This window comes from Megalops cyprinoides, chromosome 8 (genome assembly GCF_013368585.1).
Source record: "Megalops cyprinoides isolate fMegCyp1 chromosome 8, fMegCyp1.pri, whole genome shotgun sequence".
In the NCBI taxonomy this organism is placed as follows: Eukaryota; Metazoa; Chordata; class Actinopteri; order Elopiformes; family Megalopidae; genus Megalops; species Megalops cyprinoides.
Window position 1 is genome coordinate 31977966 of NC_050590.1, and position 13496 is coordinate 31991461.

The 13496-nt window shown below is 44.2% G+C and overlaps 1 protein-coding gene across 1 annotated transcript; it reads left to right on the forward strand.

The window, feature by feature from the left end:
- The first annotated feature begins 508 nt into the window (after positions 1-508).
- On the forward strand, positions 509-13230 carry lrrc56 (leucine rich repeat containing 56). The gene is made up of 13 exons (XM_036534672.1): positions 509-586; positions 1135-1303; positions 1856-1943; positions 2835-2895; positions 5699-5795; positions 6188-6385; positions 8328-8505; positions 8982-9188; positions 9657-9721; positions 10596-10732; positions 10936-11129; positions 12327-12675; positions 13020-13230. Exons 2-13 carry the CDS (start codon positions 1148-1150, stop codon positions 13201-13203), a joined length of 1914 nt encoding a protein of 637 aa, XP_036390565.1. The 5' UTR covers positions 509-586; positions 1135-1147; the 3' UTR covers positions 13204-13230.
- Positions 13231-13496: the final 266 nt, after the last annotated feature.

Genomic DNA, 13496 nt, shown 5'->3' on the forward strand with positions numbered 1-13496 from the left:
GCTGCAGCCCACGCCCAGCCTCACAGAACCGCCCCATTTAGCACATCGGTGTCGCCTCTCAGTCCGCCCTTAGCAAAAGCACCATTGGACGGTTTCTTTCCAAATAAAAAGCGGGTACGAAGGAGGAGTATTTAATTGGGTGTCCCAGTATATTACACTTGTCGTGCCGGTTTTAAAGCCCAAATACCAAATTAAATAGCTAACGTTAGTTCGCAAGCTTGCACGTGGTAGGCGAATAAGGCTAACAGCTAAGGATGAAGCTGTATCAATGTATTGAGGCAGCAGTAAAATTAGCCATTCTTCTTTAGCTTTCTGGTTGTTGCTTTTCTGTTGATATGTATTTTATTAGTATAAACGCACTTTCAGGACCAACAAAGCGGTTCCATCAAAGCGGTCTTAACATTGCCTACCTCTTGAAATGACGGTCGTACCATTTTTTTAGACTACACTTCCCAAGAGGCAGGAGACTTCCCTCTCTTGTATCCAGGAAGTAAATTACGTTGTCAACCAAACTAACGAGCGCTCGGCACTCAGAGACCTCAGGATGAAATGAGTGAAAATGTGCACATTTTAGTTTTTGTTTGAGGTAAGAGGCTTTGTTACAGCTATTCATCCATGCTTATAGACTTGACAAATAAGAGTTGGAGAGTTGGATGGCTGAGTGTTCACGTTTCATCTGAGTTTGCTTGCAAATAGTTGAAATTCATTGTCTAGCCAGCTTACGATTCAATTAGTAAGATGAAGTAAGCCAGCTCGAAAACGAAATGTTTAATATGAAAGATAAGTTGCTAGAACGCTACTCTAGATATCGAGCTATGTGGATTTTTAAATCAAATTCGTGCTACAATATTACATACACCTATACTTAAAACTGCTTAAATTAATTAAACACGTTATGGTACGTTTATACCATCGTTTTTTGAAATCTAGCTAGCCTAAATCCTGTCTAACAAATGTGTCACAGTCAGTCTAAATAACTCGCCAGCTAATTGAACGATAATCTTTTGCCTGGACATGCGTGTAGTTGGTGAAACAGTTTCTTGTACAGGCAGTCAGCTGGCATGTAGACATATTGGCAATAATTTCTTTCTGATAATTTTGAATACATCAAGAGCCATCATCATTCTTTTCCAGGGATACGAGGAAGATGCACAGTTCACGGGACCGCGCTACAGTGGTGCGACCCGGCACGCCTCGCGTGTCCGTAACGGAACTGAGCGGATGTGATCAGATAAACCCCACACCTTCAATTAATGAAGATTCTGAGCTACTGGCGGAGCTCTGTCTTTCTCCAGAGAAGCTGGTATGCTTCATCAATTTAATGCAATGTTTTTCTCCCTCTCTCCCTCTCCCTCCCTCTCTGTGCGCTTGTGTTTGAATTGCTTGATTTATAAATCACATTGCACTGTCGCCTGGTGGGTATGCCACTAACCTCTTGAATAAACCTGCTTTCTGTCTAAGAGGGACAGCTGGGAACACTGAGAACAACCTGGCCCTTTAGCTGATGGGAGGGGAGATTTATCATCTGTGTCTTTGCAGTTGTCTAGTTAGAGTGTGTAGAAAGGAGCAGGAGGCAAAGTCCCATCATTTATAATGATATCTGAAGTCAGCCCAAAGCTTCCTACCTCTCGCATGACAAAAGGAGTCTAAACAGTTATGTTGGCACATCCAATTTATGTTTTAATTTGCTCAGCTTGTTAAAGCTATTTTAATAGGTGAATTTGAAAAAATCTGTTTCAAGGACTTTGGTGTTATGTGAGGTGTGTCTCACAGTTACAGCCTTTGGGAAAGGACATGGAGGTGAGATGAGGTCAGAATAAATGTTGCCCCTGTTTGAATTCGTCTGTCTCATTAGAAGGACCTGACAGGCACTCCTGACCTGCGAAACGTCACCACCATGGAGATGTGTGTGGACACACGGGAGAACACACTGGGCAACTTTGGTGAGGCAGACCCACAAGCGACACACACACACACACTCACGCTCCGCACACATGGGCAGAACAAACACGTCTCACATGCACACACGCATGCACACCCACACACAGGACACACCACCCTTTCCCACATGCCCACAGGACTCCACACATGCATAGGACATGCCACTCGTCCCACACACCCACAGGACACCACACACAGACAAGACATGCTCCACACAAACCCATAGAACACCACACACACAAATGATACACTACACAAAATCCCACCAGACACAGTCAACACAGACACACAGGACACATAATCTATACACACAGGAAAAAACTCCTTACATGCCCTAAGGATACACACACACCACCCTCTTACAGCCCTGGAATCAGAGTCTCGATCCTTCCTTTCACCATCTCTTACAAAGTCAACTTAGAAATCAAACGCAAGTCTACATGAAGGCATCTGCAAACTTGCAGGGTGAAAATGTACATCCTGAACATACCATTCAATGATTTATGTCCTTTCTAAGGTGAACTGTATCAGAGAAAAAAGAAACTAAGAGTTGCTTTAAGGGAGCAACCTTCAGAAATGTTTCATTGGACAGGTCAGTTTACTACATAGGATGTAGCCAACACATTGCAGGAAGGCGGTGGATTTTCTGTATGCCTATGGGAGTAAAGTCCATCAGATCTCTCATGTGTAAGATGTTTGGATGTCCTCAGGAAACATGCACCTCAAAGTAGTCAGTGTGCATCCGGGGGGCTTATCTCATCCTAGATGTACTGTTGATCGTGTTTGTGACGTAACATCTGATGATATTTGTGTCTGGAGGGGAGCCAGCAGGGAGAATCCGTTTGAATTGAGTCACTTTGCTGTGTGTCATGGGGAACGTCTCTTTATTGCAGGTGCCTACTTGCCCAGGCTAGTTCAGCTGAAGATGAATAACAGCTTGATTATGTCTGTGAGGTAAGATACTACTTTTTACAGAATTTCCTACCAGTATGAGCACCTTCTTCTTTTTTCACCTTCCTCTAATCAGCTCACCTTTGACACCAATTTTGAGGTATTTTCATCAGAGTTATTGGAGAGTCAGTATTATAGTTCATATGGGCATGTTTTAAAAAAGAAAAGAAAAATGCAGTTAAGCATCTAAGTCAAGCTTTGTTACAGCTATTCATCCATGCTTATAGACTTGACAAATAAGAGTTGGAGAGTTGGATGGCTGAGTGTTCACGTTTCATCTGAGTTTGCTTGCAAATAGTTGAAATTCACTGTCTAGCCAGCTTACGATTCAATTAGTAAGATGAAGTAAGCCAGCTCGAAAACGAAATGTTTAATATGAAAGATAAGTTGCTAGAACGCTACTCTAGATATCGAGCTATGTGGATTTTTAAATCAAATTCGTGCTACAATATTACATACACCTATACTTAAAACTGCCTAAATTAATCAAACTTGATTATGTCTGTGAGGTAAGATACTACTTTTTACAGAATTTCCTACCAGTATGAGCACCTTCTTCTTTTTTCACCTTCTTCTAATCAGCCCACCTTTGACACCAATTTTGAGGTATTTTCATCAGAGTTATTGGAGAGTCAGCATTATAGTTCACATGGGCATGTTTTAAAAAAGAAAAGAAAAATGCAGTTAAGCATCTAAGTCAAGCTTGAAATTGCTTTTAAGTTTATTGAAAAATTAGTATTTGAAATTGAACTCCTGAGGGAAAGTGTTTTGTTTAGATGCACAAAGCACATGCCAATTTTCATAAAGCCTTGAAAGGTCCGACCAAACACTTTCTATGGGTGGTATTCTCTCAGAAAGCAGCCTTAGGTGCAGTTGGGCTTTTAAGTCATCATACTTTAGCATGACAGTATCCTTCCTGTACAAACCATTTGCTGAAAAACAAAAGTGTTTGTATCGCAGATAGAAAACAAAGGAAATCCTTTCATTTTATAGAAGTGTGGAAAACAAGCTGAAGAAACCTAGCATGAGTTACTATTTATTCAGCTCAAACACAGTCCTCCATGCCGCAAGAATCCTAATCAATATCAGAGCCTGGGCTGATCTCACAAAAGCCCAAGCCAAGCAGTGCTCCTCTCCAGTTGGGTCTGCTTATTAGGCTGGCCTGTTGGAGCAATGCTGGGATATGGTGGAGAGGGTGCACAGAGACATTATTCATATTGTTATTATTTGTTAGTTTGGCAAATGTATTTATCCAGAGTGACTTACAGCAAAAGGATAATATGGCAGAAAATCATTAATAGACCAGAGCAGGAACAACAGTACAGAGCAAGAGTACATGAGTACAGAGCAACTAGAATGTTAGAAATAGAAAGACAAGTAAACATACCTGCAGCTTAACTGTAGCAGCAACTGTAGGAACATGGCATAACTGTAGCAGTTATCCTTAACAGTTATACGCTTGCGGCTGTAGAATGAGTGTCCGTGCTAACGTTGAATGCTCATTGTATAAACCTGTAACAGTGCTCTATAAAAGCTGTGAGGCCTCACAGGTGGGCAGTGCAGTACAGGTGTAAACTCGTGGCAGTCACACATTTCAGGGGTCGGCCACACCAGCTCCCAGCATGCTCATTGCATGCTGGGGCTGTATGTGTGTTGCCGCCTCAGTGCTGCTTGTAGAGACAGGAGGAAAAGGAAGGGTGTCCTCAACCAACCCACCTGGGAGCAGGGTCATCCTCCGCTTACACAGCTGTGCGGTGCTTCACTGCAAATGCCTTCTCTTGAGCAGCTCCCCTGCTGTTGTAGGAGTGGGAATTTACACATGGTCCCTTTCACATCTCCACTGGTCTGGCTGTGACTGTAGCTGCACTGTTGGGAAGGTATAGGAGGAAAATAAACAGTTAAACAGGCTGCACTCCAAAAATAATATATGATGTATTTTTTTTTTGTTTCAGCTTTCTTTAGTATTCATCTTGAAATATTTGGCATAAAGAAATGCTGGACATTTTGGTAACTGCCTTTGCCAATAACTACTACACAGTTAAGCTGGTGTGTGTTACTTCAAGATATTCTGAAGACTATTTTGAACTGAAGTCATTGTGTTGCTTATCAGCAACCCTTCTTGTTTTCTTTTGTTTGGATTTTGCTTAATTTGTTGCACAGGCTTTCCGTACCTGTAGTGCTAGGGTTAAGCCTTAGACTTTTTGCATATGTGCACACCATGGCCTTTTGGTGTCAATTCGGTGCTTGTCTTCATTTTGTTTCTTACGTATCTTGCTCAGCCCTTGTAGACAGCTTTGGAAGTCTTCCTGTCCTGGGTTTTCAGTCACAGATGATATTTCTCTGTACCCGCTGATGACGCTTTAGATATCACACCTTGACAAAGTGGACTTGCTTCATTCAGAATATTTCCTCTCTGTAATGTAGTAATATGATTCCACAGAGCTTGTCTCATGTAGCATTCATGTAGTGTAACTCCTGAATGTATCTAAGGCCTTTTATCCACAGTGTACAGGAGATATTACGCAAAAAGTGTAATTCAACCCCTCCAAAGACTGCCTGTATAAGAGGCTGTGAACAGTGGAGCTCAGCAAGCTGCTGACAACAGTATTAGTGTCAGAATGTGGCTGGCAGCAGGTGGTGAGGACAGAGGCAGATGAACAGGGCCGTGTCATTCTCTCAGGGAGGTTCTGTGGAGGGTTGGACAGGCACATTTTGACCCCTGATCCCTGATTGCAGAGCAGATGAGTTGGGGAGATGGCAGTGGGAGCTGTGAGGTGCGTTCACACTGTTCTCTGTTTCATTGCAGGGACCTCGGAACAACCCTCTCCCACCTGCAGGTCCTGTGGATGGCTCGCTGTGGTCTAGCTGACTTGGACGGAATCCCCTCCTTCTCCTCTCTCAAGGTATTGGACCAGTGGGGTGGTGTCGGCTGTTTTTGGGGATGTTCTGCACTTTAGTTTGACTTTAATTACTAGCCTGTGCTTCAGCGTACACCCACCCCATCAACGTGTAATACAGCATAGCCAAGATGTAGCTGGCATGTACAGATATATGTCTGAACTTGTCTCTGATAGATCTCAGTGAAGATATGATTCCATGTAGAAGTGCTTGACTCACTGCTGCAGGCAAGGTGGGGCTTATCCCTTTAGTCAGGCTCCTGTGTGACTTTGGACTGTTCCCATGTGAGCAGGTGCCTGTGACTCAACCATGCCTGTGACTCAGTGGAGTCCATGGAGAATAAGAGTCAAACCCCATGCTGATGACAATGGTAACGTGTGTCGCCGCTTTCACTCAGGAGCTGTATGTGGCCTATAACAACATCTCGGACCTGGGTCCGATCAGCATGCTGGATCACTTGGAGCTCCTGGACCTGGAGGGCAACAGTGTTGACGACATCACACAGGTGCAGTACCTGGGCCTATGCAGTCAGCTAAGCAACTTGACCCTGGAGGGGAATCCCATCTGCACGCGACCACACCCGGGCACCTCCCAGGTACCTGATCCCGCTTGCTGGGGAAGCATTTCCTATTCCATGTCTTCCACTCATCCTGCTAACACCCTCTGAGTCCATGCCTCTTCACTTGACTACCCAGAGCAAATTGAACATAATGAATATATTAATGTGTAACTCATTGTTTTAAAAACAGTGTAAATATATGAATATATAATCTGATTAATATGACATCACTGCACTTGCCAACGCAAGCGGCAGCAGTGAATTCATGGTCTCAAGCTGACAGCTAGACTGCCACTGGGAATGTTGTCTGGGGAAGATTCTTGTTTGGTTACAGTGTGAGGTGGGGTTGTGGAGCCAGAGGGTTTTTAGTTTGATGCCCAGGTGGGTCCCTGCTGTTGTACCCATGAGCTCAACCCCTCTTTCTTCAGTGAAAACCTGGCTGCATATATACATGTGTAAAAATGTCACCCAGTCTAAGTGGCGCTGAAATAGGGTCTGTCAAGCCAGTGAATAACAATGCAACAAAATGAATTGTGGGATGCAGTCCTTATCCATGTGCTTGTACCTCTGAACCAGAGACTGTCTCACAGCTAATTGCACCATGAGCAGGGGGCCGGGAGCTGAGTCGGGGCTGAGGGCAAAGCAGTATGTGGACTGATCCAGGGGGGCTGGGCGGGTGGGGGGTGGGGGGGATGACTGGATGGGTCAGAAAAAGAGAACCACCATCATCAAAATGCAGTCATTCTGTTTGGGACATGAAAGGGCTGTTTGATCTGCCATGGAAGTGCAGGTAGCCCACTAGTCTGTGCTCCTGGCAATGGACCCCCAGCCTGGATGACTGAGGTGATAAAATAAAATAATACCCCTGAATGAATTTATCACCAGTGTGGGAAAAATGATGCTGCCTTTGTTTGACAACATACAGTGACATTGCTTCTTTGTTGAAATGGCAAAAAACCACTCCAGTGCTCCTCACTTCTCACTGTAACTGGATGTTCTTTCCCTGGAAACCCATGAACAGAGCAAAAGGAAGGAGTGGAAGAGTGGAAAGTGGGCCAGTTGGCAGTGAAAGGAGAGACATATCTGAATATATATTAGCTTGCACAGTGTGTGTGTGTGTGTGTGTGGGGTGCAGGCTCTTTCTTTGCGCAAGTCACAATTGGTTACAGCTGCGGGGACACCGAATTTTCTGCGCTAATTTAATCTTACAGTGATTGTGTCTGCAGCAGGGCACGGGGCATAGACAGGTGTTTTATTTCTCCCCTCCTGCTCACCGGTGATAAAAACAGCCGTGGGCCTTCTCTTTCATTGGTATTAATTCACTCAGCAGATGGTCTTGTATTCCAATTTGGGGCTGAGAGTTTCAATTTACCTGTTAACAGTTTTGTTGTAGTTACACCCCATTACCCTCATGCTCTACTTTTAATCCATAAAGTCTGTAAGTACTGTGTGTAATAAAAATAGCAAAATAGATGGACTTCTATCATTTTTCTTCCCTCCTAGACATGTTGGAGTTTTCAGTTAACTGCTTAAGAATGGTTTTATCAAGTTTATATAATTTATGCAGGGTCTGTCAAGTGTTTCAGTGTTTCAATACCACAGCTCCTCAGCATTTCCCCCTTTTGTTGGTTTTGAAGGTCTAGATATTACAGGCTGGGCCTTATTTGCATTTCTCTGTATTCACAAAGCTCAAATAGAAGGAGGTGCCACCTAGTGGAAAAAGAGTGATTGGTTGCACCTGAGGCCACAGTGTGCTACAGCCCTAATGTTGAGCTTCAAAGTTGAGCAGGTGTTATGTGTTTTCTTGCGTTTCGTACACAATATTTTGGTTGATTTCAGCAACTGTAGAACTCATAATAGTGGGTATTATGATACTGCTTTTAATGTTGTACTCAGAGTTAACGTCAAAGCCCATAAGGATTAGATTGAGTAGGAGCCTGAGTGTTTTTCCATGCTGTGTCCTGGCTGGCACGATCAGACGGAGCAGTACAGCTACAGGGTGGCTGTGAGGGAACTGGTCCCACAGCTGCGTTACCTGGACAACATTCTGGCAGGGGACACAGAGTCCCACAGTGGCGGCACCAGCGTCGAGGACTGGGATCTGCTTAAGGAGTGCATCAAGGACAGCAGTCCTCCAGGCAGCCAGGAGGAGACAGGTACTAGGGACTGGGAGCAGACAACTATGTAGTATGTCACTATGTCACTATTTACAGTATATCCTGTTGCTAAGAATGACCCACTTGACCAAGAGTAGGTCTTCGGTAAAGATGATTTCAGAATTTTAATGAACTTTCCTGGTGATAGGGAAAAGGTGAACACTCCGTGCACAATATTTGTCTGTGCTACAGTATCAAATAATACCATTTTATGGATTTCGCAGGAATAAAACCTTTTTAATCATGGCATTAAACCACTTAATAATTAATGTTGTTTTCTTAATAAATATTGTAGGGGGCACACACAGCTCTTAAGATTATCTACCCCTGTGCTGTATTGTACTATAAAGGTCATGAATTGTTTATAATGGGACTGATGTGTGAAGTGTTGTTGCTCTTTTGTTAAGAGTGCTTTATCAGTTGAACATTGATTGATTGACACTGTGTATTCTGTATCTCCCCTTCTTTTGACTCAGCAGAAGAGAAGGCAGCCAGTCTGTGCTCCTACCCACAACCAAACTCTGTCCAGCACCCAGCAACTGCTATCTCTGGCCCCCGTCCCTTCAGTCGAGCTTCTGGCTGCCCCGCCAGCACCAGGTCTGTCTCATCCCCTTTGTCAAGGCCTGGGTCAGCGGACTCGGACCCACCCTGTCTGGACCAGGATGCCAGCAGTCTGACCCATGGTGAGTACTGCAGTGTTAGAGACAAACTCGAGTGTGTCCGGGGGGGGATCACATTTAACTTAAAGTGGTGTATAGGAAATAAAGTGCATTGTTATGTCAGCATGCACAGAATTGTGGTAAGCTCCCCTCCATGAAATGTTATGTGCCCCTAGGGACCAAATTCCCCTTCATGTTTTTTTGAGACTTTTTATAGAGTGGCTAGCTGGCTTGTACATTAAGCCCACTCCCAGAAGGTCATTGAAGATTGCAAAGAACATCCAGAGGCGTGTGCATTTAAAAATCAATGCAACTCAAAAAGTATCTCCCACTGCAATGTCAACTCCAGAAACTGCAGCAATTTTAAAATATGACATTGATCCTTAAAACATCACTGAAAAGTATCAAAAATATAAATGTGATGTGAGTGGGAACAGTGTTACAGGCATGGATGTGTGATGTGAAGCGTTGGGCCTCTGTCTGTCTCTGCAGGCGTTGGGCGAGTGATCTGTGGGAACCCGGTGCAGGCCCTTCGCGCCCGCAGACAGAAGATAGGCGTAAGTCTCAGGCTTTAAAACAAGCCCTCTACAGGCTCCTTAATCTCATGCTTCAGTCTTTAATTGCATGACAACTGCATGTTAATTCCCATAACCGCATGCATTCAGAGCAGCAGTGTGTTCACACAGCGCAACTTTATGTGAGCAGAGACACAGGTAATAACAAAATGCAACAGGATAAACTGATACAGAGTATGTCACACAGTGATTGCTAGCACCTTCCTGGGTTGTAATGTACAGTCACTGTGAGGGGAGCAGATGTAAGTGATTATAGGCAAGAGGTTGACAGGTGCGGTGATTAAGTGGTGCTACTGTACTGGGGGCGACATGGCAGCCACCCTCAGTGTAACAGCGTTTCCCCCCAGCCCCAACGATCTGTCATCCTGTCACATCAGAAAGGCTCATGTCAGAATCAGCTTGCTCTGACAGCTGTTCTCTCTCTCCCTCTCAGTTCAATTTTTAATTTCTGCTGAGTTTATTAGCATGTGAAGTGTACACTTATGCTGTCAACAAAGGGCATGATAAGAAATTTAAACAAAATTTGAATGAAATACTATCTCTGATATATACTTTTAATTCTCTTGCTGTCCTCTGTGTCTCTGGCTGTTTTTGTTATTTCCTTTCTCCAAACCTCTCTCTCCTTCCTTTTTTCTCTCTACCACCTCCATGTGCATTCTCTCTCCATCTATCCCACTTGCCCCATTTTCTGTCTTATTCTCTTTTATTGCACACACTCTCATCCATCTCTCTTTCCCTCATACACTCCCTCTTTCCCTCACTCCCCTCACCTGTCTCTCTACCTCTCTGTCCCTCTGTTATTCTTTCTCCTCCATGCCTTTCATCCCTTTCTTTCTCCTTTCTCTCTTTCCTCCAGCTCTCTGCTCTCTCCTCCCCCTCCATCTCCCCCGCCCTCCCCACCTCAGAGCACACCTTTGACCTTGAGGAGTGGGATGGCCAGGACCGCAGTGACGTGTTCTCTGAACTGAGAGTCTGGAGGAAAGAGCACAGCAAGTACTTACCATTTTACTCACTAACAGCAGATTTAGACAACATCATGGCCAGGTCAGAGCACATTGTCTTTGATGATTCATATTATGCTCTACTGACATGACTGTCTTTCCTCTTTTGTTTTTTTCTCTTAATTTCTGTCTCCTTCATGCTCTTCCCATCTTCCTACCTCTCTCTCTGTCTCCTTCTCCACCACTGCATGACAGACGTCTGCAGGCCATTGAGAAGGAGCGACAGCCACAGGTGATGAAGATCTCCCACAAGGATGAGAAAGAGGATGAGGAAGAGGAGGGTGTGGGCCATAGCCTGAGCCTCACCAGTGATGATGAAGAGAATGGAGGGAAAGCAGGTCAGCTAAACACAGCCTCCCCTGACTCTTCAATCAACTCTCCTCTCCCTGGTGAGTTCCTCTCCCTGCTCCCAGCAAGACTGACCCTGGAGCAGTACAGTAAGTCTAAAAAACCAGCTTACAGGAATCAATGCTGATCCAGGGCCAGTTTAGTCAGATCTCTCAAACCAGCTTTTCACTGAGTGGGGCTTATCCCAGGCGAATAAAGTGTATCTCACATACCAGCTCCCAGTGAAGAAGCATGATCCCAGAACAGTAAAAGCATGACAAAAAATAATCCCCAGACCAGACAGTAGCCAAAATCAGGCTAAGGTAATTAATGTTGACAGGAATGATGAAAAGGGTTTAAAAGGTGTGTGTATGAATGAAGTTTAGCTCCAAAAATAGAGCTGTTTAGTACAGTTCTGTCGCAGATTACAAACCACGTAAAATTCCGGACAGGCTTCCAAAACAGGCTTACAAAATTTAGACTTTAAAGAAAGTACAGCTTAGAAAAGGGAAAAAAATCTAGGTTTATTCTTCCAAAAGTTTAAATATTGCAGCTCTTGTATGTTTTGAGAGCTTGTTTGTAAAGATGATGGTTAAGGGAAATAAACATAATGCTTGGAAAAAATTTCAGGCCCCTAAATGCTGTTGTGGGCTGCGTGGCTTGTGTCATAAATAGTGTGAGTTCTACAGTGGGGAAAAATGTGTGGATTATTATATGATTATGTAAGGTGATTTCAGTAATCGTTGGTTAAGGTCATCCACTCTGGACAGAAATTTACAAAGCTTTGACCATACTGCTACAGAACCCAAGAATATTCAATGAAAAAAAAAAATCAACCTTACATGATTTTACATTGGGTTTGGCTACACGACCATACAGTACATTAAAATCTGGCTTCATGTCTGATTGTTCTTGCAGTCATGCTGTTCTCTGTTGTGTATGAAAATTATAACTGAAATAGAGGCAGTAGCTGCACATTTTGTAGTCTACACAATTGAAAGTCCATTTGATAATTTTGATGTCTGTTCTTTTCTACTTATAAGTTTGTTTTTGTCAATTATCTCAGAGGGAAAAACTTCAAGTTCAAAAATGAACTTTTACATCTCAGTGGGTTTGTCCTGGAAACCAAAATTTCTAAGTGAATATTTTAATGCAGGATCTAACTGATTTTGTTTTGTTGTTGTTATGGATTCCCAGGATTGAATTAGGTCATTTCCACAGGGGGTGCTTTTTAAATTTCTGTGTTTTTGCTTTATCAGATGTGCTGTTCGAGACAGAGGCTGTTTCTCCTGAAATCTCCAGGCTCTCCCTCTCACCAACCCCCCCCCTGAGCCCGTCTCCGCCCCCTGGCCTTATGGTGCCCCCCAGTGGTCGGAGTGGGGCATCAGCAGTGCGAGTGCGCAGGCTACGGGTAAAGGTCTCTGTTGTGGAACCGTTGAGGGCTGATGAGGAGGTGGCTGTGACGGAGTCCAGAGCAGTGGGAGGCATGCCTACTCTGGAGGAGAGCAGGACGAGGAAGCCCAACCTCTGGCCAGACCTGGGTGCCCACAGCTCTCCATCTCCAAGACCCATGTCCAGTCCTGTGGTCAGAGGACCCCCAATTCCACGGTCTGTCCCCCTCCAAAGACACTGTTGTTGGGCCAATTAGGGATGGTCTGTGGAATAAATAATCAATATCTTATTTTACAGTTATTGCTATAGAGGATATATTATTGGAGATTGAAATTAATTTTGAATTTTCTGGAAAACCTCAATAAGTATTTGAATGTATTTGAATTTGAATGTACTGTGGAATGTATATGTTTGGATGACCTCAGTGCATGCTGGGTCGGTGACCTTCTCAAGTCAGATTTGTAATGTTTGGTATGTGCAGCCAATCACTTTCTTTGAGTTTCACTTCTCATGTTTTCATACAATGTGACACTGATGCTAGTGGTATTTTTGCATTCCAGTACCAATGCAGATGAAGGCTGCCGGCAGCCAATCAATGGACATCAGCCCGTCATCTGTTCTTCAGCAATGACACCAGAGAGGACAGGGCCCCCACAGCTAACACACCCCCTCACAGCCAAGGCTGTCCTCCAGAGGCTGCCAAATCGCCTGGCACTCTCACCCAGCAAGGGCCCCTCCCACTAGCAGGTGGTGGTGTGTAGCAAAGGAGAAACTGAGCCACCCCATAATAGGTGGACCTACCATGCACTGTCCATCATTGACTGGTATGAACCAATCACAAGACTTAGGTGTCTGCGGCAAAACACTAATGATTGGTTCTTTTTGGTTAGCGAAGGATTACACATAATGGCTCCACCCACTTTATGGTCACGAACCTCCACACTCTGGCGATTTTGCCTTGTCATTACCCACTTCAACAACAAATCATTTTGCTTGGATTCACTTCACTTATTCACATATCGCCATCTGTATCTGTT